General features: G+C 34.1%; 2 protein-coding genes across 3 annotated transcripts; one reads left to right on the plus strand and one right to left on the minus strand.

Annotated features, from left to right (window-relative positions):
* Positions 1–3,474: 3,474 nt before the first annotated feature.
* On the plus strand, positions 3,475–10,458 carry LOC106664829 (protein SHQ1 homolog). 2 transcript variants are annotated; one of them, XM_014390850.2, is made up of 10 exons: positions 3,475–3,714; positions 3,775–3,965; positions 4,901–5,058; positions 5,127–5,313; positions 5,381–5,592; positions 5,653–5,776; positions 5,837–5,997; positions 9,330–9,454; positions 9,652–9,789; positions 10,237–10,458. In XM_014390850.2, the coding sequence occupies exons 1-9, from the start codon at positions 3,572–3,574 to the stop codon at positions 9,749–9,751; spliced, it is 1,401 nt and encodes a 466-aa protein (XP_014246336.1). In that variant the 5' UTR covers positions 3,475–3,571; the 3' UTR covers positions 9,752–9,789; positions 10,237–10,458. The 2 variants fall into 2 exon arrangements, with proteins under 2 accessions (XP_014246336.1, XP_014246340.1); XM_014390854.2 differs by having other exon boundaries at positions 10,240–10,458.
* On the minus strand, positions 9,850–18,511 carry LOC106674323. Its single transcript, XM_014406986.2, has 4 exons — positions 18,188–18,511; positions 10,621–10,812; positions 10,223–10,457; positions 9,850–10,155 (listed from the first exon to the last, which is right to left on the minus strand). The coding sequence occupies exons 1-4, from the start codon at positions 18,361–18,363 to the stop codon at positions 9,850–9,852; spliced, it is 909 nt and encodes a 302-aa protein (XP_014262472.1). The 5' UTR covers positions 18,364–18,511.
* Between the last annotated feature and the right edge of the window lie 7,786 nt (positions 18,512–26,297).

Raw genomic sequence — 26,297 nt, forward strand, 5'->3', positions numbered from 1 at the left:
AGCGACAATCCTATTCTAAAGCAACATAATGCCCGTCCACATGTCGCTCGCATAATACAAACGTACTTTCAACAGCATCACATCAGGGGCTTAGCCTGGCCAGCCCGATCTCCACACTTCAACCCCATCGAACATTTATGGGATAACCTCAAAAGACGAATCATCAGTTTCTGATACACTCCACGATCTTGAAAGGACTCTTCGTGAAGAAGGGCTAACCTCTAGCAAAGAGACGTTTCCAGATTGGCAAAAGTATGCAGAGGCTTCTTCGAGATATATTTAAGGATGAAAAACGAGATATTGAAATGTTAATTAAAAATCTAAAATAAACTTTATCTGTCCGTTTTTTTTTCCCCTTAGCAAATAACATGTTTTTTACTATTTTAGACAAAGGCTTAATTAATTTAACGTTAAAAAACGTGAATCTTTGATTAATATATAGAAATTTATGCAAATCAAGTTCTATTACAAGTGGGTAGAATTTTTAGCCTGTCAGTGTACCTTGACTACTTACTGCAATTTATACACCTTTAATTAAAATTTAGCACATAAAATTTTAAAAAATTGCGAATATTGAACGAAACTTGAACGTTAAACTCATATCAATCATAATTTTTTTTTTTTTTTTTTGGTCCAACAAAACAATACAAAAGTAAGTTTAACTTCTGTCCCACACCCTATATTTTTTATTTGGACATTTTTGGAGAAAAAAAGCTTTTATTTATTGTCTAATTTTTCATAAATCAATGTTTTGATCTCCAGAATAGCGCAAGATATTCATCTATGTACATTTTTTGGAAAGATTTTTCTCAACCGTTCTCGAGTAGGGACGACCCGAGCTCAACCTCCAGGCCTGACCACCACGATCCGGCTCCCTGACACGAGAAATGCAATTAAAATCGTGATTAAAAGGAAATGGAAGCGTAGGTGGGCCGGATCGGTAGAGAAGCTTTAACGAATCAAAAGCATTGTCGATAGGTGGCCCAGGAGGATCTGACTCGTAGAAGAGGGCTCAAACTTACTCGATTAAGAATAGGTCATGCGAGGTGACAAGGACACTTACTTTTGAGCCACCCGCCTGTCCGGCATGTAGAGAAAGGGTCTCGATGTGTTCCATTTAATTAAATTAAAAAACCATTCGATAAATAGTATTTATGGCAAACCAGATTGGTTATATTTAAATTTCTTAATTCGGGGAGATATTTCGAAAAGATCTATGAAATGAAACAACGTAATCTGCCTACTAGATCCGTCTGTCAGATGCGTTCCAACATTGTGCCATCTTCAGTATTGGGCACCTATTGGCCCTAAACCATTACGTGTCACAACAAACTGCCAAAAATATGGCCATCCATCAGACAATGTGTTAAAGATTCGTAGCTTCCTCCGTTCAATGGAAGCCCAGGACAGAGACATCCGAAAAAGTTAATCAATGGACCATCGCAGAAACTAGCGGCACAACTACTAAATCTAGGACGTGTTAGGACTAGAATATTAGTTGGCTACTGGACACTGCAGACTCCGGAGACAAATGTACAGACATGGAGTGGCAGAAACAACCCTATTCAGATATTTCCTGGAGGAAAATAAAACAGCGGAACATGTCCTCTCTTTTTGCGAATGCTTTTTGTCGGTAAAGAAAGCTACTCCTCGGAGAGGAAAAGCCCGGGCCTGAAGGATACCCACTTATGAACTCGAAAAAGCTTTCGGATCTGGTAAAAAGCCTTCGTTTAATGAGCAGATCTAGACAACAGTGTAGTTGCACTGGCCACAGTCCTTTTTTATTGTAAAATCCTATTTAAAAATATGTATTTTGAACCGAATAAATTGAAATTCCAGATCATCCGTTTTTATCAATAAATGTATATCATCATTCCAGAAGTTTTGTATATTATACTGTAGACTATCCCACCAAGCTCTTAGCACGGACGTCTTTGGGTGAAAATCCTTAAGTGATTAATGAATGTTCATTTGGCTTTCCCCGTTATCGTTGGCCGACTGAATTGTTATGAGTTATGACAAATCCATTTTTCATCCCTCGTCACTAATCCTCTGGTAAATAGGCCAGATTATCTTGGCTGAAAATTAAAAATGCAATATTCAATTTATGTAGGTTAAGTGTAGAAACGGCCATTTTCTAAGTTTTTTCTGGCATTATAGTAGGTATTATTTTTATTATTAATTTAACTCAATCAACTTTGGTTTTTTCAAAGCGTTATTTGTATTTGAGATAAAAACCTAGCTCTGGCAGCGTACCAGGTACTTACCAAGTGGCAGAGTACTTACTAATATCTTGTCTCTCCATCGTTTACTAGCATCTAAAAACCTACTGCACCAACTTGATTTAAACTCATTAGTACTGAACCGAGTCCAACTTAAAAATTGACTTTTTCATTTTATCTTGAACTAAGTTCAAATGTTTATCCTGGTTCAACTTTGAACGGCCGTCGAGCGTGGATTAAACCTAGTTCAGAGTTAAGTGACTTCATTTCATAATAATTATAACCTGAATGTTGTTAAAGATTGGACTTTTATTCAACACAATTGAAAGAGAATTTAATCAATTTTTGTTCCCACGTTTCAATAAAAATTATTGACTGTTCTTTCTGATATTTAGTTCTAACCGTCATTCTGTTTTCTTATCAGCAACAAGTTCGGAAATTTCTACTTCTTTTATGATATAACTTGATCCTTTTCTCTTGTATATTTATTTATACTCATCAAATCGCATCATGTGCAGCGAGATTCACTAGAACGGTCCTTCCTTTGAACTAGGTTCATATTATGAACTAGGTTCCAGTAAACCCAGTTTAAACCCTGATTGGTGCAACAGGACCTATGTAATAAAATGTACCTTTAATTTTCAGCAGAGTGTTGATTCTGAGAGATGCAGAACAAATTAAATACACAATTAATGACTATATAATAAAAATAAAACATTACCTGGGATTGCCAGTACACCAAGTATATTTTCCACTTGTCGACCTAGCATATGTAGCTAAATGTTTTCTGTTCACTCTTGCTTACAGAAAGAATGAATGGAATCTGACAAACAATTTAGATATAGTGCCTATAAATAAACGTAGCTAATGAGAAGATTATTAGTAATTTAAACCGGGTCTTTAGGTATATTAATTACAAACAATAGCGGGGGGACCAATATCCTTCAAATCAAATATGTATCTATGTTTGTTTTTAAAATGGATTATGGTATTAAACTAAATTATATGTTCATAAGAAAAATGTTTTATGTTGTCACGATTGGTGAATGCCAAGACATTTTTATACATTGTGTTTTATATTGTGAATGCAATTATTGTTTCATACATAATTTAATTTCGACGAATTTAAAACCAAAGGAGTTTTGTATGAATAAAAAGATTAATTTTAGTATTATAATTTTTCCCCTGTTTTAGTTTACAATATTTCATTGATATCAATGTGTATACGACAACTTATGTGGATAAACATGGAGTAACCTTACTAGTCAATGTGATTTCCACGCGTGTTATGTTGTATACAGTAATATACAATTGGTGCTTTTGTATAAGTGAATTGTGAATCTGCTAAAATGTTGACTCCAAATTTTAACATTTCTCAATCTAAAAACCAAATAATTTTAGTTATAAAAGCTCCGATGGCAAACCCCAAAGACACCGAGCTGATTGTATACGATGATAACGTAGTCTTTTATTCCTCCCCTTATTACCTAAGGTAAGTTGAAATTAATAAATGCTGGAGGTTTTTGTCTTTAAGTTATACCATTGTTCGCAGGCTTCATTTGTCTGGGGAATTGAAAGAAATCGAAGAAACCTGTGGTAAATATGACGCTGATAGTGGGGAATTCTCATTCACTCTGAACAAACTTAACGAGGGAGAGGAATTCAAGAATTTAGACTTACTCGGCCAACTTCTTATACCATCGAAGAAGCACAAACTTAGACCGGAAATATCTTTGGTCGAAGGTAACTTGAATAATAGATAAACGCAACCTATGTTCATTCCGAAGGGCAAAGCCCCAGTGTGCTGACCGTAGAGTTCACATACTCTGTTCTGCGGTTTGGTTGCTAGTCCCTTAAGCCCAGGAGGTCGGTTCCCAACCAGTTGGAGTTAGGCACCAACATGTTCATTCTGAAGGGCAACGCCCCAATGTGCTGACCGTAGAGTTCACATGCTCTGTTCTGCGGTTTGGTTGCTAGTCCCTTAAGCCCAGGAGGTCGGTTCCCAACCAGTTGGAGTTAGGCACCAACGGGGGTTTTCTACAGTTGTCATTTCGGCCCCAAACACAACTAGCTTAAAACTGGCTTGCATACATAAAAACCATTCACACCTATGTACATTGCCCTCATTCTGATTAGTCAGTGGAGTACTCGATATTTCTCATTCGACCTACACACAATAATAATAAACTAATCTACTAAATCTAAATTAAGATCGGTGGAATACTTTCATAAATATTGACCCTAAACAATCACACTACTGCAGGGGTGATAGTGACGCTGTATTTCAACTTATAAATAATAATAAATACGCACACTCAGACAAAACACAGAACCGCAAAAGGCATATAAACACAATAAATTAAAGCTACATCTTCTAAAAAACAGAACAGGGAACCCAGAAACTTGTTACTGTGCCCGAGAACCATTCTTAAATTCGGCAGCATGCCTACACGCTCTCTGTATGGAGCCAAGGCATGAAAAGCTTCTAGATTGAATAAGATTCAATAAAAACGTTGATCATTTATCATTAAATACTACATTCCCACATGTAAATTATTAATTTGTTCCAGTTTTGCATCATTGCAATTACATATCATACATTGATCGCTATTCAATTTCACGATAAGAAATACTACTTAATCATATTTTAAGTTTTATAAATTATTTTTGTATTGTAGACGAGTCAAATAATATGTCAGTAGAATCCAACGATATTGAAAATGAAGATGATGTCGATGATTGGTACATAGATCAGGAGATTTTCACCGAAGATGTTAGTGGCTTACCGAGTTACGGCTTTGCCAATAAAATGTGTGGAAAGGAAAGAGAACTGCGGGTAGGTAATTTAACACAAGGCAACAAAATAAATTTTTATATATATTTTTTTTTACATTATTCTTGTAGGAAGAGTTTAATGAAATACTGGATTTGCCTGATGCTGCCAAGGTCTCGCCACAAGATAGAAAGTCTCTAAGGATTGAAATTGAAAATAATAAATTCTCCGAAGAGCATTATTTGGCTGACTTGATGGAACCTGGAGAGCAGGAACAACTCATGCATTTTGTACCACCTTGGTTTGACAAAGAAAATGGTACTTATTTATTAATGAAATATCCTATTTTGATTTTTTTTTAACATTTTCATTATGTGTAATGCAGTTAGCTTACATCAAGAAGAAAAAAACTATCTTAAAGAGTTAGGAAACAGAGATTATATTATGAACTCTAATGAAACTAAAGTTGCTCTTTTATCCCTCGTTGATATACTGTTTGCATACGCATACAACTACCGTACGACTCAGGGAGAAGAGAATAATGTCGAATCTGCTTGGACTGTTAACAAATTGAGTTCTACTCTATCCTGTTTTCAGGTACATTCTTTATTAACATTTGAAGAAAAATAATAATTATTATTGACAATTTTTCTTTAGTCTTTTCAAGACATAACAGAAGTGAAAACTGCATGTGTTCGAAGATCACTCATTTTTCCTCTGTACAGGAATTGGGATTTAAGTATGAAAGTTTTAGGAGACACTCATGCTATTCTTTTAAAGGGTATGTTTGTTCAGTTTCATTGATTTTGTTTAAACTACATTTCAAATTATAATTTTATAGGCAAAAGGCAAATATTAAAATGCTTGATAGAAATTCATAAGATGTTCAACCAGAGTGAGCCGAGGTACCTTTTGAACCAGCTTTACATTACAGATTACTGTATTTGGTTGCAAAAAATATCTGAAAAGAAGATCTCACATCTAGCTCTTTATTTCAGTCAGGTATAAGTTATTTGAATTTTATTGCTTTTAAAGAATCATTAAATTCCAATATATTGTACAAGGAGACGAGAAATAAGTACGATATATCGACATTTTCACTATATTGAGATTATAGTATATCGAGGATAAACAATGAAAAATAGGTTATTTTTACATTTTTAATTTTTTGTGTGTATTATACATATATACATATGTAAAAAAAGTGTTTATTTTTTATGTGTACATATATGTTTTTTTTTATAAACTTTTTATGTATATTGGTTAGAGATCTGTCTGACCATACACCAGACTGCATCTCACAATCTCTAAATAATCATTAATTAATGATCACTAAATACTACACATATGTATTTTGGAAAATATTGATCAATTTGGTTGCTTTCCTTTTTCACGCTTTGTCAGCGATATTCATTGCAGCAATGTGTTTTATTTTGAATCAATGGCATCGGGTGGATCAAACAAAATCCTGGAAACACCCTCCACTGGTCACAATAGACCCTTCTAGTCTACTACGAGGCATGGAGCTCAGGCCTTCCTTAAAAGAAAACCCCTACCTCTTTAATTATGTTTTGTCTACCTTGAAGACAGAAAAAAATACCTTACATGATTTAATGAGATTTTATCAAAGGACCGGCACTTTTTTATGTTATATTGTGATACAAAATATCGAGATTTTTCTATATAAGCATATCAACTCGAATATATTGTGCAAATAGATTTAAAGTAATAAGATCCAAAAGTTTCCGTCTGTAAAATGTAGACAATAATCTTTAATATATTACATATCCTGTGACATGAAGTTCGCTGAAGTATCTTTTCCAACAAGCACTTCAAAAATTAGCAGTTTCTAAACACTGAAGGCCTTACTTTCCATCTATGAATATGACCCAAGGTTTGGTTATTCAATGGGTGTGAAATATTCCTCTTAGATTCCTATTAAATATTCTCCAATTTATTGTGTAAAATTTGAGACATTTTTATTTAAAAGTAATACATTTCCAATTAGATTGAACCCATTGTTGTACCACTTCCAAAAATTAATTCACCAAACCATAATGTATTTCAAGTTTTTAGAGAGAATTGTGAATTTCCAAATTTAATCTCGCATCGACAAGACTAAAATACCGAACCTATTTCAATCTGGTCTTCGTTCTGGGTGGATTAACTGAAAGTCATATTCATGGAGATCAGGTTAACTGTACAATAAAAAATTATTTTAAAAACTTTTAAAATATTTTAAAAAAATGCTTTTAGGTCTGTCAATCAATATTCTCTTGTCAAAACTGTTGTTCAATTTAAATTTGGTTCATCAGGATGTACATTTGGCTTTGCCACATGCAGATAATAAAATCCAATCGGTATGGTGTGATGCAGACATCTTCTATTCAGTTGTCAATAGGTGTCCCTCAGAGCTCCATCCTGCGACCTTTATTATTCTCATTGTTTATAAAACATCTCACCTTATATGTATACATACGCACTGCCATCGTGGGTCTTCAGATTTGCTGTTTTTTTTTTTTTTTTTTTTTTTTTTTTTTTTTTTTTTTTTTTTTTTTTTTTTTTTTTTTTTTTTTTTTTTTTTTTTTTTTTAACCCTCCAATGTATTCCTCTGTTAGGTCTTGACTGAACTTAAAGTAATTTTTCTTTGGAAAATCAAAAATGTAATTGTTATTGGAGTAAAGAGATCAGGGATGAAGCCATGTAGGAGAAAAAACAAACTTGTTTTTCTGCTGTCGAACTTTCGGCTGTATTTCATGCCTTCCTCAGGACTTTGAAAAACTATTTAAAAAAAAACTTTACAATCAGTTCAGACATCACAGACACAAAATCATGAAGGCTGATACTATACTCAACGATATGTAATTGTTATTGGTTATTTTGTGGATAAAAAGATGCCTGGGACTATGTAGATACGCTCATTGTGGTCCACATCATTATTTTTTCTATAGTACAAATTTTTTGTTGGTTGTTTTAGAGGCCAATTATTACACTCACTATACAAACTCGCTCCAGTAGGAAAAAAGCTTAGTCCTACTACTCACACTATAATATCTTACCCTTTGTCTATTGTCTTGGTGTTTCCTTTTACCCTAAAGCTCTCATTTTTTAGTTTGTATTCAGTTTCTGGTGTGAAAGTAAGCGAAATGTATGCCAACTTTGTTTTTACTTGCGCAGATGATATTTTGAAAGAGTTTCAGAGGCAGGAAGAAGAACAAAACATTTTTCTTGATGGCCGACATTTGATATGGCAATGAAAATAAATATTTTACCACGTGTGATAAATGCAAGCAATTCGTTTGTGGTAAACATTCACCAACCACCAAAATATGGGAATGTTTATTTTGTATAGGAGATTCATAACATAATAGTTATGAAATAAGGAAAATTTAAATTTTATCATACCTACATATGAATTTTTTTATAAAAAAAAATTATGTAACGTAATGGAATTTTAGCATAAACATGAAAAATGTTATTTATTGCCTATGTACATATTAAATAAATAAACATAAAATATTTTGTAACAGTTTATTTTAAAAAGGAGCCAGTGTTCGGAGTCTGAAAGACTTAAATACCACATTGGCTCTTTTTTAAAATAAACTGTTATAAAATATTAATGACTGACGACCACTGTTTTAACCACTGCGTTAACTCACCTGAGGAAGGATTAAAATAAATCCGAAACATTGTGGATTGAAAGAAAAACTGGTTGTGGTTTTTATGAGATGACCTATTATCCCACCTTCAAGAAGGAAAAATCATAAGTTAAACTGTTGAGGTCGATATGTAAGAAAACATCGATAAAATAATATCTTACTATTGTAGTTTTTCAGTTAAAATAATATTGAGTTTAAATATACCCGTCACGGCAGTCCAGTTTCTTTTTTACCAGTGGTGTGAGTTTTAATTGTCCAAAATGCCATCTTTTGTTGACACTGCCCTCCTGGCAATTTAATTCAATAAATGTGTCTACCAGATACAAAGTGGTTTGAGTCTCATAATTTTTCTCTTACCTCTTGACCGGGTCTGATGAAAATGGTAGAACAAAATGTATTTAGGACTTCTATTTGGTTGTTTCTTCATTGGCTTCTTGCTTTCAGCTGCAAAACCAAATAATGCAGAATTTGCAAAATGGTAGCCAATAGACAGAAGCACCTGAACATATTTGCTCTGACTTCCAACTTGTGCTCAATTCCCTTTGGATAATTTCCAATGTGAAGCAATATTTTTAATAGAAACATTCATTTATGTATACATTTTTTGAAACATGGCTGTTTTAATTATTTACAACCCACAGGGCAACAGTTAAATATTTTTGTTTAATGTTGTAGATTAACTTAAATAAAGAAGAAATTGGCCTCGATTTAATAGAATTAGAATCTGCAGCTTATTCTGTCAAAGAAGAAGAAGAAATCAATTACTGTGCGAATCTTTTAAACCGTGTTGAGCTTAAACAGTGAGTTCAATTTTTTCTATGCATTTTTAGTATAAAACATTCGTATAAATTAAATCATTTATATAAAGTATACTCATTCAGGACAAAGTAGATCTAATATATACAAATAAGCTTAAACAATTTTATTTTTGAATTATATAAATAAATAAATATGACTTTTGTCTTATTAAATAAATAATATAAAATTAAAATTACAGGCCAGTATCTTCAGACGACTCTGAACCCGACTCTACAAGCTCATCAGAAATTTCATCATCATCCGATTCGAACAGTTCATCATCCTCAGATGAAGACTAGAAAACGTACGACACATTTTCTTGTACAATTTGTCACAGGTATGAAATTGTAGATTTTATTTTCTCTTGTAATTCGTAAGAGATTTTATATATTTCACATCAATATTCGCTTGCGATGTATATCCATGGGATTAGCTTGTTGTAATGATTTCTCAACTTTTCTTTTTCATCGCTTGCTTCATTGGATCCTTCTATCGACGGCTCTACTCCCTCTTGTGAGCTGCTTTCGCTCGATATGGATTGTTTTTCCATTTCTTCTTTGGTTTCAAAAACAGCTTTCAAAAAGGAGAAAAAATTTGTTACTACATTCTCCACTTTGTTTTCTGCTATTTGTTTTTCTTTTTGCTTATTTAACAGGAATTCGACAAATTCAATTTCCCCTTGTGTTTCTTCTTTTTCCTTTGTCTGTTGGACAGTTAAAAAAAAAAATTGTATTACAACTTGCATGAATTTTTTTTTACGTTGTACTTACAGCATTTTCTGCAGTAGGTGATAAACTATCGCTACCTACATTGGATGGAGGCTGTGAGGTGTCGACTTTTTTCGAAGTTTCTTCAACTCGGATCTCGTGCGACGATTGTTCTAACAGTGTAAAGTGACATTGTCCACATGGATTAGAGATAAAAGTAGATAATAAAGTCGCCCAGACGTAAGGCTTAAATTTCATCGCATGCTCTGGAACTATTCGATATGTCAATCTTCGACATCTGCAAATTATAAACAGTTTTATTAAAAATTTTAAGCAAACAAAACAACTTGCTACAAAATAAATTGAGAGTAGGATAAAAGCTGTTTTTCAGGCAGACTGGGTTGATTAAAACTTTAAATATTAAAAATATATAATATATGTATTGTATAGAGAAAAATTACCTGTCAATAATAAAAATATATCCATTATTTTTTCCTAGACTGCGATAAATCTCTCCAGTCGTATCGATTTTCATATCTCCATAGCTTATTAATCCTTTTTCTTTTCCATTTCCTTCAACTTTGTCCATCGCTACTATTAATTTAATATCGATTCTTTCACTGATGGCTAATTGATTTTTCAATATCGGTAACCTAAAACAAAAGCGTGTATTGTTGGTTTTACGATGGTTAGTGACAAGTGGAACATTTGTCAGTCTTTGGGCTACCAAAACTAACATTAAAATTTTTATTAAAAAATTTTTTTTCAGAAGAATGAGCTGGTTACTTTTTGGTTTCAGCAGCTTCGTTTTCTTCACAGTACACTTATACATTTTACTATGAGCAAATCATGAATACGCAGAAGAGAATACAAAGTAACTTTCCCAGTGTTGGTATGTATAGCCAGTTTGGGGGGGGCTTTCGGTTTTTGACACAGATTTTCAATCAGAATGAACTGGATTTGTTGTAAATTCCTTTCTAGCCTGATAGTATTGACCAAGACCTATCAATTTATATATCAAAAAAACCACATGAAATTTTGTTTTAAACAAAAACCAAAAAATTAAAAAGACAAATTAGTCTTAAAAATTTCCACTATTTAAAAAACAACGTATATATAATATTATATAAATTATGTAATAAAAACTGCTCAAAATGAATAGAGATATTGCTAATTTTGCAGTATTTACTTACTCCCCAGCATGTGTTTTTAATTTTTATTATAAATTGCATTAAAATTTATTACAAAATTATGGTTTTTATTGGGAAAATTTAATTAAAGTATTTTGAAAAATAACAAAATAAAAGGTTTTAATTCCAAAATTTGGTTTATTGGACACAATAATTTTTTTAAACAATTAATACCGTGTATAATGTCCTCCTGTTGGGCATACCGTTAATAAAGATGTCACCAATTTCATAAGGAATTTCACCCCATAGATGTTGCAATGCTGCACTCAGTTGTTCCAGGTCAACTGGCTGCGGATGGTGATCGAAAAGCTTTCTCTGCAACGCATCCCACGTGCTCAATGGGATTGAGGTCTGGAGACCTGGGGAAGTGGCTGATGGGCAATTTCCAGGTTTTTTAAACATTGATGAACAACTCTGCCTTTAGGTCTGGCATTGCAATTCAGAAATGGCAAATCCCTGCCAATAAGGTCCCTGATGGAAGGATGCTTCGATTAATGATCCTTATGGAATCCTAGATAATTTCTTGGACATAACGGACTGCAGTGAAGTTGCCTTCAACAATAGGACGTCTAGTTCGCCCTCCAGTGTAAATCACAGCCCAGATCATTACACCACCTCTTCCAAACTGCCCTACAGGAACACAAACTGGGGCATTGTATGCATCCCCTGTTCTCGGTAGACTCTTCGACACTTGCTATCACTGTGCACAGCAATGTGACTCATTAATAAACATAACAGCGTTCCAATTGGTATTCTCTTCTGGGTGCTCGCATATTCTCCTGAGTTGCAGGTGGTGGGCTGTTGCTGCAGGCCATCTCAAAGGGGCATACGATGTGAGGCCAACTTCTTACAGACGTTTGTGTCAATGCCTTGCCAAAACATCTTCTGTTGTACTTCATCTAGGATCTAGCAGGCACTATGGAAAGGGTTCCAACTTGCAGCTTTGACAGTGTTTCTGTCCTCCCTTAGCATCATAAAGCGCTGAGGTCAACTACCAGGCCAATAATGCTCAATTGGCATTTCTAGTCTCGGAATCGGGCTAAACCACGCTCTGAGAAATGCCAACTACCTCTGCAATATCCACTTGCCTTTAACCTCAATGACTCTTTCTCATAATAATTTTGCGAACTTCTGGTTCATTGGTTAAACAGAATTCAACTGGATCAAAATGGAGAAAAGATGAGAAAAGTTGTTTATTTACAAAATGAGTAATCTTCTTGTTTACTATTCTTATGTAAATCCGTTATTAAATATGAAGATTAACATAATGTTTTTGGTTTGTATTTTTTATTTTGTTGTATATAACTAACAAGAATACAACAGTTAATTTAATTAAAATTAATAGAATAAGAATAAATTACAAATTTCCCTATTCATTTTTGAGCAGCTTATATGTGGAAGTAAATCCAAAAGTATTCTACTGTCAGAAAAAACTGAAAGTCAGGGGTGTCTATGAGAATCATCCCCACAACCACAACCGTTCTACATGCTGAGAGTTTAACCACGGTCGTCCTATGAGTGAGCTTTGGCGTAAACAAATGGAACGAGCAAGATTTGGGTCACAATTTGTGTGGAACGGGCGAGTTTGTATCTATATCTGAGGGGGAAAAACTTAGAAAGTAAGTAATTAAATAAATCTAATTTTTTTAATGGCCTGGCATCTGTTGCTGGAAATTTAAGGTTTTACTTTATTCAACTTCAAATTTAATTATTTGGTAGATAATTTTACAAATTTTTCCCTTACTGGACTCAGTACACGGAAGACTGCACAAAAAATTCTTGATTTCTCTTTTCACCTACCCTCTTGTTGCTTTCATGAAGACATTATTTCAAAAAGTATTTTCTGCTCACATTTGTACACGAATTCAGAATTTCTGATTTTGATAAAAACATTAGGGGTTACAGTGAAATAAGAATACTTTCTTTTCTACACAATTTGTACATTTGATATGGTTTTGAAAGAACGCACTTCATAAAATGGAAAACTCTAGGCAAATATAACTATTTCTGAATCATATATTTCTCCTTTGCAAGAGAAGCGTAGTTTTATTTATTAAATAACTAAAAAAAGATTTTTTTATTTTGGATTTACTTCCACACATAATTTTACTATCCACACATTTCACAGAAAGTTCAATATTATCTACTTACACCTAAAACTCTTCTTTTATGAAAACAGGAATTGAAATTTGATGTTTAGAAGATTTTTTTTGTAAATAAAATTTGATAAGAAATGTGAAAATAATAATGGTGATAAGATACTCCCCTAGGAGACTCCAAAACTTATATTAGTTGAGCCAATAAAAAATTACTACATTTCAAATCAAACTTGCGATTACTGATCTGATAAAATTGGAATTACAATAGTCAGCATTGTTAATAAACTAATTTAATTGATCGATAAGGTCATATCGGGATGATAATAAATACACTTCTAAAATTGATTCGTAGATTATCTTCGCATGCGACCCAGCACACTTGTGGCCCGTGACTGTCCATAGGTCGATCGTTAATTTTATCACTATTTACATCACATTTCAGGATAAACAATAGGAGAAAGAATATCATCTTTTAGTGTAACTATTGGTTTAATTTTGCTAAAAGTAACAGAAAGACTTCTTCAATTCCAAATTAGCACAATCAATCTCTATAAAAAACATTTAACAATATTTATCAGTGAGAATTTTAATGTTCATGCAGGAACGAATAACAAAAAGCAATATCTAATGTGTATTTTATTTTTGTTTAACGTCCACCAAAAAAGTATGTTTTTTCCACTTTTTAATAAGCTTGTAAACTACTTTGGGTGCACTCGGAGATGGAGTCATCCACCTACCACCCAGCAGCAAAGACAGACCGACGTGTCCTTTTCAAGGATATGAATAAAAACCATTAACAACTAGGCAACTGTAAAATCTATATACTGTTTACTACCGGGGTCAAGTTGCCCTGCTTCCCAACTCACCGGGCACAGGCAAAAACTTGCATCTAGATTTGTCATAATATTGTAAGCAAAAGAAAATGGTAAATCATGTTTTTTTAATTGTAAGAATAACAACTGAATCAACTTCAGAAGTTGTACATTGTTTCACTCCATGACGTGCTGACCCTTAGATTTATAGATTAGGGGAGTTCCCCCTGTTATGCCAGATACTCAGATCATCACTTCCCAACCGATGGGGTTAGGCACCGACCTTTTGACAACTAGGTCATTTCAGCCCCCAACACATCCAAAATATAATCTAGCGTAAAACTGAATAACTTTGATAATACAGTCGCACAAATAAATACATTCACACTGTACATTGCACTCATTCTGATAGTTGGAGTAGTTGACATTCCATCAACCTACTCTCAATATTAATAATCTAATGTAAATTAGGGTCAATGTTTTATAAATAATTTGTCATCAACCCTAAACACAAATATCACACACTGAGAATGGAGGGGCAATGGTGATGTCTTCACTATCAGTCTCTCACCTTAATAAATACATGCACTCAAACAAAACAAGTAAAACAAATCTATATACAATAAAAAATTAAAAAGCACCCAGGGACTCAGAAACTTGCTACTGTGGCCAAGAACCATTCTTAAATTTGGTGGCATGCTACATGCTCTCTATAAGGAGCCAAGGCAAGCTTTTATGTGGAACATAGAACAAACTGCGAAAAAGCAAACCTGCACAGTTTTTGGCCCATGTGCCAACCGCATATGACTTTCTTAATCGAGTAAGGACACTTCCTCATTTCTGGCTCGGGTTCTCGTGGAGCCATCGAGAAGTCGTGCTCTTAACCAATAAGATCTTCTCATAACCCTGCTATTATTATCCTTATTTGTCAATTACATTGTTTGATTAAAAACTCTGATGATCATAACCACAACTTATTTGATTATTATTTTTGAAATTGTTTTCCTGATGAATACATCATCTGAATCTATGGTTTTGCCCAGGCGAATGTATAATACAGTGAATTAATTGAAAGACCACATCCCAAAAACTAAAAAGACCAGAATATTATCAAAGTTGGTCAATAACAAACACTAACCTTGCATCTGTGTATCAGCACGATTGGAATTTTAAAGGGTAAAAAAAGTCATAATAATACCCCTTTGAACAGAAGTATTTAATAAATTATTAAAGAAAACCTATATATACACATTTACTAGTCTTTTCTTTTTTTTTTTTATTTACCCTTTCCACCACCCCGCCGTACCTGAGGAAGACCCCATACCGTCGGACAAACGCTTTAGCTTAATCGAGTTTGTATATCTAAGGGATTTCAAATAAATGGGATAAAAATACCTCCCAACGATCTTTCCTTCAGGCGAGACCGCTGGTCGGTTTTTGAAGGGACCATATTTTCATTTTAGAACCTAAAACAAAAGGTCTTCCCTTGCTGGTTTCCCCTTGCACATTTACTTTTCCTTGGTTTTATTTTCTATCTATTTATATTATCTAAAATTTTCTTACTAAGAAGAGGAAAACAGCCCGGAACCCTAAACCTATGTTTAATTATGCAATAAATAAATAACTGTAATAAAATTCTAACAATAATAACAATATCTAGGACTTAATAATTAGAATAAATAGGGACTTGTTCATTTAAGCGTATTTGAGGCAAAGTCTTTTAGTGCGCCAAAAGATTTGATATCACAGACTAGCTTTTGGAGATTAGGCGGCCATTCTGCTGAGGTAATGGTCTTTCGCAAACGTTCTCTTTCTGCCTTGAAATTGATACAGCTGAAGAGTTTATGTTCAGTGTTGCAAATGGAGCATAAAGGGCTATCTCTTTTCTTATATTTATGAAGATAGCTTGCGAAGTTTCCATGACCTGATAGCATTTGGGTGGTGCAGTAGTCGGGGTGTAGCCATTTTGTCTTTTTGTCTATTTTTACACATTTACTAGTCAAGAATTTATACGTTCCAAACAGTCCTCTCAGTTTGCTATTTATACGAACATTAGAAAAAATCAAGTCAACCTTGAATCTATTAAATTCCGCAAACAGTCAAAATTACACAAATGGTTGTTGTGTGTTAGAAAAGTTGTTATTGATCTGTGTATGCCTATTACGATGATTTATGTAATCAAACTAATAAAATTACATAATAACCGAGTACTCTAATTGCAGTAGAGAAATTAAAAAATATATATTGATATTTTAAAGTGTTCAAAAAGAAAATGTAGATGTAATCTAAAATGTAGATCTCATGCTATCTATCCATCACATATTACGGATAATTCAAAATACTTATTTACACTAATTGAAAAAAATAAAAAAAATAGGACCACATACTCAATAACATCCCAAACCAGATTACAGAAAGAAATAAGTCATGTAATATTATTAAGAGTGCAATAATTATAATATAAAACATAAAGTCTGAAGAGGGGTGGCTGAAAAGTGCCCCCGAAACTAAAACTCTTAATAAAAATACATTTTTGCAAGGATGGAGTGGACTTACAGGAGGCAAAAATAAATCCAGAAAACTATTGGACCACTTTTTTTTTACCAATTATATACCATTACCAGACTGGAAGAATTAAATTATTGAAACTACCATCTTGGATACTATTTATTAATTTAATTAATATTTTTATATGAAAGTTTGACTTATCAGCAGCTATTTGCATGGAATTATAAGTTAACAATACAATTATGATCATATAAAGTAAATATAGCTTAAAACATAAATACATTTTGTTTGGTTTTGTCAAAATATAAAGTAAAATATACAATAGTTCTTAAACAAAAACAAGAAATCAAGTTAAAAATAAAACAACATTTAACAACTCAAACATATTGTAAATCAAGAATATTTTTTGTGATTAAACACAAAGTAAGAAAGATAAACCAAATTGTTTTGGTAGTATCAAAATAACACCAACGAACTTTGACTTATTAACCTATGATTTTTCCTTCTTGAAGGTGGGATAATAGGAAATTGTTTGACTTATTACTTATTAATATTTTCTCGTAAAATTTCCTTTTGGGCTTGATTTATTGATTTTTGTTGTTTTTTAATATTAATTATTAAACTTTAAAGGCAAATTTCATCTCGGTAAAGCTGCCTAAATTAATTTTTTTCAAAGCAATAATAATATTATTTATTTCAATTCCTTTTCTGCCTCGCTGGCATATCTTTGAAATGTAAAAATGAAGTATTATATATACAGTGAATCTTACTAAAACAAAATTTTTAGTTATATTAAAAAAATATATTTTATGGCAGATATAAGTGCCCTCTTTTTGTTGAGAAGCACGTTAATTTTTTTTTTATCATGTACTTATCACGTATAGTAAATCAAAATTAATACCGATATTTTATGTTTTTAATAAAAATGAACAAATTCAATAAATTTGATTGAGTTACGACTTTGAATTATAAGGCAACTTTTCCCTTTGAATTATTTGTTATTATTGTTGTCTTTTCTTAATCCCATCCGATTATGCAATAAAATATAACGTTCAGAAAAGTGGACCGATATGCTGTTTTTTTAATAAGTAGATCCAGTTTTTTGTTATTTAACGATAATTATTACATAAATGAAGTAAATAATCTATGATAAAAAAGAAATCAACATGATAATATTATCTTGTACGTCAAATTGAGAATTTGTATTAGAATCTATCTCGGTCAAACATATTTCGACTAACAGAACCAAAGCAAATAATTCTCACGAGAAATAAAAAAATAAATTTTATAGAAAGAAACGAAACATTGATATAACTAAACTTTACTGATATTTGAAAGCTCAAAATTTTACCTTTGTACAAAATTTTTGTAAAAAGTAAAACTTTAAAATAATTAAGAAGAAGAATTAAAAGTACTTACATCACTGCTAATGAGTAGCATTGACGACAGCGACTTTTCATTGAGTAGACAATGTGTATGACGCCTTCTTCGATAAGCAAGTCTGGTATTTGCGTTTTTGTACAGTAGGGCAGCGAGCGAGGATCGACTGAAGTCGCTAGAAGGACAACTATCGCCAGAGGGCACAGATAGAACATGTTTAGATCTAGAAGAAAAGTCCAAATTGACTTCACGACAGGGAAAACTCGACCGGCTGGGATATTTGGCTGGGCATTTTTGCACAAGTTTGTTTACTCGAAGCGGAGTAGAGTCTGATGAAAACGTTGGATCGCCTCGAAAACGCTCCTTGACCTCTCCCTACCAAATAAAAATTCCTGTCAAATCTCAACGATTCATTAGCACTTGATCTTAACATTAGATTAGTTATAATGAGCCTAAGAAACTGGCAGCACAAAATTTGATGGAAAATAATTGTTTATTTATTTTTTTACTATTATTATTTTTTTACTAATGAATTTATCCATCAAGTAGAAGCAGCCATATAAAATTGTCAATAAAATGACTAATTATTTTCAGATATAATCTAATTTAAAACTTATACAATGTAAAATTGTAAAATCCTTTAGGGAAAAATGTCTTTCAAGGGCCTTGAATTCTTCCTCTAGCAGAATTTACAAAGAATTGAATTTTAACCTAAAATATATAAATTACATAAATAACGAAATTCTAATTAATTATATAAGTTGGACAATTAAAGCGAGAAGTGAGCAGCTGTTCCCTTTGCGATATGTCAGAGATTGAAAATAAAATTTAAAATAAATTTTAAACAATTTAAAAAATAAAATAGAAATAAATAATTATGCAGTATCTTAATTTTCTATAATAATAAACTACTGATCTTGCAGTTTATATAAATTTATTTTCGTTTATTCATATAACTGAATTAAATGATGTATTTCATTTTATTTTTGTTACAACTTTATATTCAATTAAATTTAATACTTGGGGACCGCGGTAGCCGAGTGGTCAGCATGAGAGACTCTCACGCCGCGGTCGTGGGTTCGATTCCCACCGTCGCCTCTGGCCCTTTTTTCCCGATAACCCCCAATTTGAACAACATATATATAAGAATTCGTCATGGCTAATATGCAAAGATCATAAGGCAAAAAAAAAAAATTTAATACTTGTTCTTTTGATTTATTATTTTACTTTTGTGTTCCTTATGTTATATCTTATATATACACACTCACACAATTTTTTTAAACGACTAATGTGGAAATGCAAAGCCATTAAAAATTAAAAAAGTGCCAAGATGGCCACCAATCCAGCCAGGCTGATCAGCGGGCCTGCCATTTGTTCAGTTTTGTTTAGGAATAAGCTAAATGCAGTTAAGAGCACTGCTGAACAATGAGCCCCCCCAGCCTAAATGAACTAAATGTATCATGTTAACCTGATTGAGGATTGGCCATATTGGTCTGACACTATAACCTAACATAAAGATGGGCTCCCATGTTCCATTTCTTATCTATATTGAATATGGTATGTATATATGTTCATATGTGTATATTTATTTGTATTTGTATTATTTTTGCTAATAATGACTTGTTTTTGACATTTGATAAGCTTCAGCATTATTGAAGGAAATCCCTGTCAATTTTTCATAAAGTCATAATGACAAAGTTTCATAAACAAAAATACTTTGTTTAAAATACTTTTTTTTCCCTTCTGGATAATTCATTGAGCGATTATTTTAGTATCGAGATTGAAAATAATAATTATAGATATCAATTTAATAACAAAATAAAATAAATTGAAGCATTGACCTATTGTTTTTAAATCCGTTCATTATAATATTTATTCCAATTAATTATTCTTTTTTATGTAAGGTTTATGGATGAGATGAAAAATTAGTGTCATGGGCAGGATTCGAACCCACAACCTTAAGCTCAATACACTCTAACCATGCTTCAAGTGTTTAAAGCATGTATTGAGCCGAAGGTTGTGGGTTCGAATCCTGCCCGTGACACTAATTTTTCATCTCAACCAAAAGCCTTAGATAAGAAGAATAATTAATTGGAATAATTAATATGATCAATTATGGCCACTAAGCAAATCTGCATAATTATTATCATATGTTATTATAATGATAATTTATTACATGATTTTTTTAATTGCGTCATCTCATTCGATAGATTATCCTTTTGTTAAGCAATTAGAAAGCAGGAATTAAAGCTATCATCGATTATTAATTTTTTCCCTCCTCGGCGAATAGGAAAAATTAACTCCTCGTTTCAATGCGACGGGTTTTCTCAGAAACATTCGGTATAATTTTCAAATAATTTAGCCAGGTCGTTTTGCAGAAAATCTTTTTCCTCCAGTGTATTTTAATGGTGGGTTTTATTCAAAGGCACAAATTTTCGCCTTATTAGAAAACCTGCCCAGCATTCTCACATTGGTCGAATATTTAAAATGACGTACAAATAGGAAAATACTTTGGGTTTTTTTTTTTTTGGAAATGCAAAATCATTTTTATTCGAGTATAAGGTTTTTTGTTTGTGTAAAATCGTAAATTGTTTTGAGGTGTGTTTAGCCTTTATTTTGTTTCCTTTACATATTTCTCGCACACACGAGACTGTAGAGTGCAATCTGATCTCTGGGGTGATATCGATCATTTCGAAACGAGCCTGAGAATTACGATTTTTCCTCTCCCTATCGTTTTTATCCGACAAATGTTCCCATATACAATCATACTTTTAAATCCATGTTTGAAAACCTAGCGAAAAATTCGACGGTTTCTTGTTCTGTAAATCTTTTTCACATAGACGTCGCATAAAGTGTCCTTTTGGTACGGTATGAATGAAAAATCTAAAAAAAAAAACAATCGGATAGTTTTAAAATAAACACATATACACAAATAGACTTTAATAAAAAATTGTTACAACTTATTATTCAAAATTTACAGAATTAATTATCAATACATCATTATATTTAACAAAGAAAACTGTCCAATTTGGGTAGATTTGTTCGGCTTGGGTTTGAATAAACGCTAAACTTTGGAAGTGTTCATGTAAATGCTTGGTATGATTCTTAATAAACCTGTTTGTCACCATGACTACGTCGATTACCGTTCAGGGGGGAATCGGATATGCCTTCATTGATTTATAACACCAGGATTGTAACATTCTTCCTTATTTTTTAACGGTTTCCAGCTTGATATTACCCATTTCGGTCGATTTATCAATTTTTTCCAGGCCGTGTACGAGTCGTACTAGAATGAATCATCAAATATGTATAAATTTCGTTTAAAGACAATTCCTTTCAACTTTTTGGCGCTTAGGAAGAAAAACGATCATTTTTATTTTTTTAATGAGTTTATTTATGTATTTCCAGGCGTGAAAATGGTGAGAAAGTGCTTAATGTAAAACAATAATTCACATTTTTTATCAGATTTATAATTTTATCCTGCATAACGGAATTTTTATTTTCACCCAATATATTATGAGACTAGTTTATTTAGATAACCCTAAAAAAAGCATGAGTTATTTAAATTTAATGCCCAGTGGGTATTCTGAAAGAATGTAAGAAAAGATCCTTTTTCTTGTATGACTTTTTTCCCTTTTCGACACGACCTCTTTTGACCAGGGATCGTAGTCTTTCTTAACCTGCTACAGTTAGCATGATCATCTCTAGTTTTTTTAACCCTGCAATTTCTCCATTCTTCTTTTACACCATTTGAAACTAATAGCCTTAAATCAGCTGGGGGTCAGGATGGGAAGGCTGTCCACTGTGGATATTCTCCTGAGCTTTTGGACCGCACTGAGAGGATCAGTACATAAAAGATTCATGGTTTTTTTTATGATACTCGATGCGAGGGTTATGGCATTTAGTTCCGCCCTCCTTTGCCGTTTTTGTTCCGTTCTGTAACAGCCCTGTACAGTATGGGCCATGACAGGCCAATGTATTGGTCGCAAAGATAGGCCCTTGTCACACTGGGCCAATAGATGGCCATTTCCAAACTTGTTTAATATGTGCCATAAAGGTTTGTAAGAAATTTCACTCCATAGATGTTGCACCGCTGCACTCAGTTGTTGCAGGTCAATCGTGGTGGGTGATCGAAAAGTCTTCTCTGCAACGCATCCCACATGTTCTCAAGGGATTGATGGGGGAACGGGGCAGATGGAACATTCCCAGGTCTTCTAAACATTGATGAACAACTCTGCCTCTATGAGGTCTGGTATTGTCAACCAGAAATCGAAAATCCCTGCCAATGAGGGCCCTGGTTTGAGGGATGTACTCCTCGATAATTTCTTGGACATAACGGACTGCGGTGAGGTCACCTTTAACAACGTCTAGTTCGCCCTCCAGTGTAAATCCCAGCCCAGATCATTACACCGCCTCTTCCAAACTGCCCAACAGTGCTTAATGTGGAACTACGATGACGACGGGTGGTACATGTGGTTAAGGCTCAGGGCCTAAGAAAGGTGTACCTCGTGTCCTCATTCACATCCCTCTCTCACTCCAGGTTCCTTCATTGTTTCCTGTGACCTCTCCCAACCCTTGTCTACTACCCTTGTGTCCGGGCGCAAGATAATGGTGTAGCCCTGAGGGCTTGGCAACCTTTCTAAAGCACAAGCTGGACTCGTAGTTGGCCGTGGTGAGACCCCTGGCGGGTACTTATAGAAGAGGCTGTCTTCTATCTGTGACTTTCGCACGAAACTTGCGCATGACCATCGTTATACACACGGGATACGGCGGATCGGACGGCAGTATATAAGCGTTGTAGACGCTATGATTATGCTGAAAAGTCCCTCAAATGAGTAGTGGCGGATGGGAACGGGACTTATTAGTAAACATAAAGGGTTGAGATGGGGAGTTGATATCTGAGAGGATCGAGGTCACGATAGCTCAGGTGGTAGAGCAGTGGCGTATCTAGCCGAAGGTCGTGGGTTCGAATCCCTCTCGTGCCATTAGCTTTTTTTCATCTCAACTAAAAACCTTAATTAATTGTCATATATTAATTGGTCAAGCGGACCACGAAAGTAGTGAATTGTAGTTGTCACCAATTTCATAAGGAATTTCACCCCGTAGATGTTGCAACGCTGCACTCGGTTGTTGCAGGTCAACTGGCTGCAGATGGTGATCGAAAAGCCTCTGCAACGCATCCCACATGGGATCAATAGGATTGAGGTCTGGAAATGATAATAGGGGAAGTGGCTGATGGGCAATTTCCAGGTTTTTTAAACATTGATGAACAAACAAACCTTTATGAGGTCTGGCATTGTAATTCAGAAATCGCAAATCCCTGCCAATGAGGTCCCTGGTTGGAAGGATGTATTCTTCGATAATTTCTTGGAAATAAAGGACTGCGGTGAGGTTACCTTCAACAATATGGAGTCCAGTTCCTCCAGTGTAATTCCCAGCCCAGATCATTACACCGCCTCTTCCAAACTGCCCGAGAGGAGCACGAACTGGGGCATTGTACGCATCCCCTGTTCTCGGTAGACTCATCGGTACTTGCTATCACTATACAGACAGATTGACTCATTAGTAAATGTAACAGCGTTCCAATTGGTATTCTCTTCTGGGTGCTCGCATATTCTCCTGAGTTGCAGGTGGTGGGCTGTTGCTGCAGGCCATCTCAAAGGGGCATACGATGTGAGGCCAACTTCTTACAGACGTTTGTGTCAATGCCTTGCCAAAACATCTTCTGTTGTACTTCATCTAGGATCTAGCAGGCACTATGGAAAGGGTTCCGACTTGCAGCTTTGACAGTATTTCTGTCCTCCCTTAGCATCATAAAGCGCTGAGGTCGACTACCAGGCCTCCAATGCTCAATTGGCATTTCTAGTCTCGGAATCGGGCTAAACCACGCTCTGAGAAATCCCAACTGCCTCATATCCACTTGCCTTTAACCTCAATGACTCTTTCTCATAATAATTTTGCGAACCTCTGGTTCAATGGTTAAAGAGAATACAACTGGATCAAAATGGAGAAAAGACGAGAAAAGGTGTTTATTTACAAAAATTATTAATCTTCATGTTTACTGTTCTTAAGTAAATCCTTTATTAAAAATGAGGATTAACATTTGTACGGTTTTGGTTTGTATTTTGGTTTATTTTATTCAACTAACAAGAATATATTGGTTAAATTTATTAAAATTATTAGAATAAGAACTAATTACAAATATCCCTATTCATATTTGATCATTAATATTTACAATGAATTGAAGATTGGCGAACGAAGAAACATGAGAAACACAATTATCTTGGAATTTATTGGTACATAACTATAATCAGCAAAATATCATTTTACCAAAATAAACTAAGGGAAGAGGGTATTGATTTTTTTTCTGGTTGTAAATAAACAGATGATAAATAATTCTCTGAGTAAATGGTAGTAAGGACGGGACAAAATGAACAAATCCAATCCAATTACACGATTGCCGGAGATTATTCTATAATTGAAGAAAGAGGAGATAAATTCCTGGAACGAGCAATTACAATCCTGATATTCCTCGATCTTTTTTACGAGCAATTACAAATGAAACGCATTTCATATTCATATCCTCTGTTTGATTTATTTGAGAAAAATCTGTCCCAAATATATTTTAACGGGAAATTTAAGTTTTTCATTTAATTAGGTGGTTAATCTTCCAGAGAGGATCACCTTCCCCGGTTGGTCTTATCCGTCCAGCTGACTCGGTACTGTCAACAGCTAAGCAACTCCGCACCCAACGCATGCAGTTCCTAGATCCAAACTCATTCATTCCTTCTTAAACACATTAAATTCACTAATTTCGTGGTCCGCTTGACCAATTAATACATTACAATTAATTAAGGTTTTTAGTTGAGATGAAAAAAGTTAATGGCACGAGCGGGATTCGAACCCACGATCTTCGGCTAGATACGCCGCTGCTCTACCATCTGTTCGAATCCCGCTCGTGCCATTAACTTTTTTTCATCTCAACTAAAAACCTTAATTACTTAAACACATTCTTATCTAAACTTAGTAACTAACAGTGTTAATAGATTCGTAAGTACGGGTTGGTTTTCCATTCTCAATTTTGCATTCTGATTGACATGGATAGGGATAAAAGAGGTGGTCACAAGGCCTACTGCACCTTGACTGGAATAGATCTATTGTGCTCCCTGTTATTTATAACTCACTGGCCAGCTTCAGGTTATTCAGCCTTCATAGATTTACCAGAGGTTCCTTGGTGTAGGATCTTGCTTGTGGTTTTTCTTGTCCTAGTTGCAAGAACCTTCAAAGAAACATAAAATGTGTTCTGCGGTCTCCCCCTCTTCCTGGCAGTATCTACACAGTGTTTCTTCTGTACTCCGGTGCATGTGCCTTCTTAAGTGGCAGTGCTCTGTCAGGGGTCCAACCAGAATCCTGGTTCGGTTGCGATTGCCTTCCAGTATTTTGTCAGTTTTGCGAATGGTCCTTCTACGAATCTCTTCGCTTGCCTCATGCCTGTGGTATTGTTCCAGGTTTTGGTCTCATTAAATATTTTAAGATGTATCCTCTTTTGTGGCAGGTAGGGTTCTGGGCCCAGAGAGTTCATGTTACTTCCCTTTTTGGCTTTTCGTTGCATCCATGCCCCGAGTGCCCCCCTGGGTCCCTACCCATGCCAGGGTCAGGTCAGTAGTCAGGGCCTCCATGCAGTTTCAAACACTCTTTGCCTTCGCCTCACATGAGGCTTCTGGTTGACATACTAGTCAAAAAACAAAAATATGTAAAAGGAAACTAGCAAGGGGAGATTCATTAACTGAGAATAAATTAAACTCAAAGAAAACAAATCCCCACACCCTCCTCGAGCTGCCTTCATAAGGAAAGGGAGAAAAACGGTAAGCTCAAGCGTTTCTACCTTTTATTTGGTTTTATTTGGGCGTGGTAAGCCCGTATAGGGCTTCGATAAGGTACGGCGTGGAAGGGCAAAAAATCAAACTATAAACTATATCGACTATAATTAGGAATGAAATGATTGAAGTTAATTTTTTATCTTAATTTAATTTTTGTGCTTACAAAAAATACCAATATAAAAGTAGAAAAACAATGAAAACTCCAGATAAGAGAATTTTCACTGAACATTGGTTTATAAGTCGAAAATTTAAACAGAAGGAAAAGGAAA

This window comes from Cimex lectularius, unplaced genomic scaffold, assembly GCF_000648675.2.
Source record: "Cimex lectularius strain Harlan isolate CLEC.00 unplaced genomic scaffold, Clec_2.1 scaffold22, whole genome shotgun sequence".
NCBI classification, from domain to species: domain Eukaryota; kingdom Metazoa; phylum Arthropoda; class Insecta; order Hemiptera; family Cimicidae; genus Cimex; species Cimex lectularius.

Bases quoted from the DNA above. Each gene is read 5' to 3' on its own strand.
- LOC106664829 (XM_014390850.2), top strand. From the start codon at position 3,572: ATGTTGACTCCAAATTTTAACATTTCTCAATCTAAAAACCAAATAATT. The intron at 5,777-5,836 runs GTATGTTTGTTC...ATAATTTTATAG, and splicing joins TCATGCTATTCTTTTAAAGG to GCAAAAGGCAAATATTAAAA. The intron at 9,455-9,651 runs GTGAGTTCAATT...TTAAAATTACAG, and splicing joins AACCGTGTTGAGCTTAAACA to GCCAGTATCTTCAGACGACT.
- LOC106674323 (XM_014406986.2), bottom strand. From the start codon at position 18,363: ATGTTCTATCTGTGCCCTCTGGCGATAGTTGTCCTTCTAGCGACTTCA. The intron at 10,813-18,187 runs GTAAGTACTTTT...CTTTTGTTTTAG, and splicing joins TGCTACTCATTAGCAGTGAT to GTTACCGATATTGAAAAATC. The intron at 10,458-10,620 runs GTAATTTTTCTC...TATAATTTGCAG, and splicing joins TATATTTTTATTATTGACAG to ATGTCGAAGATTGACATATC.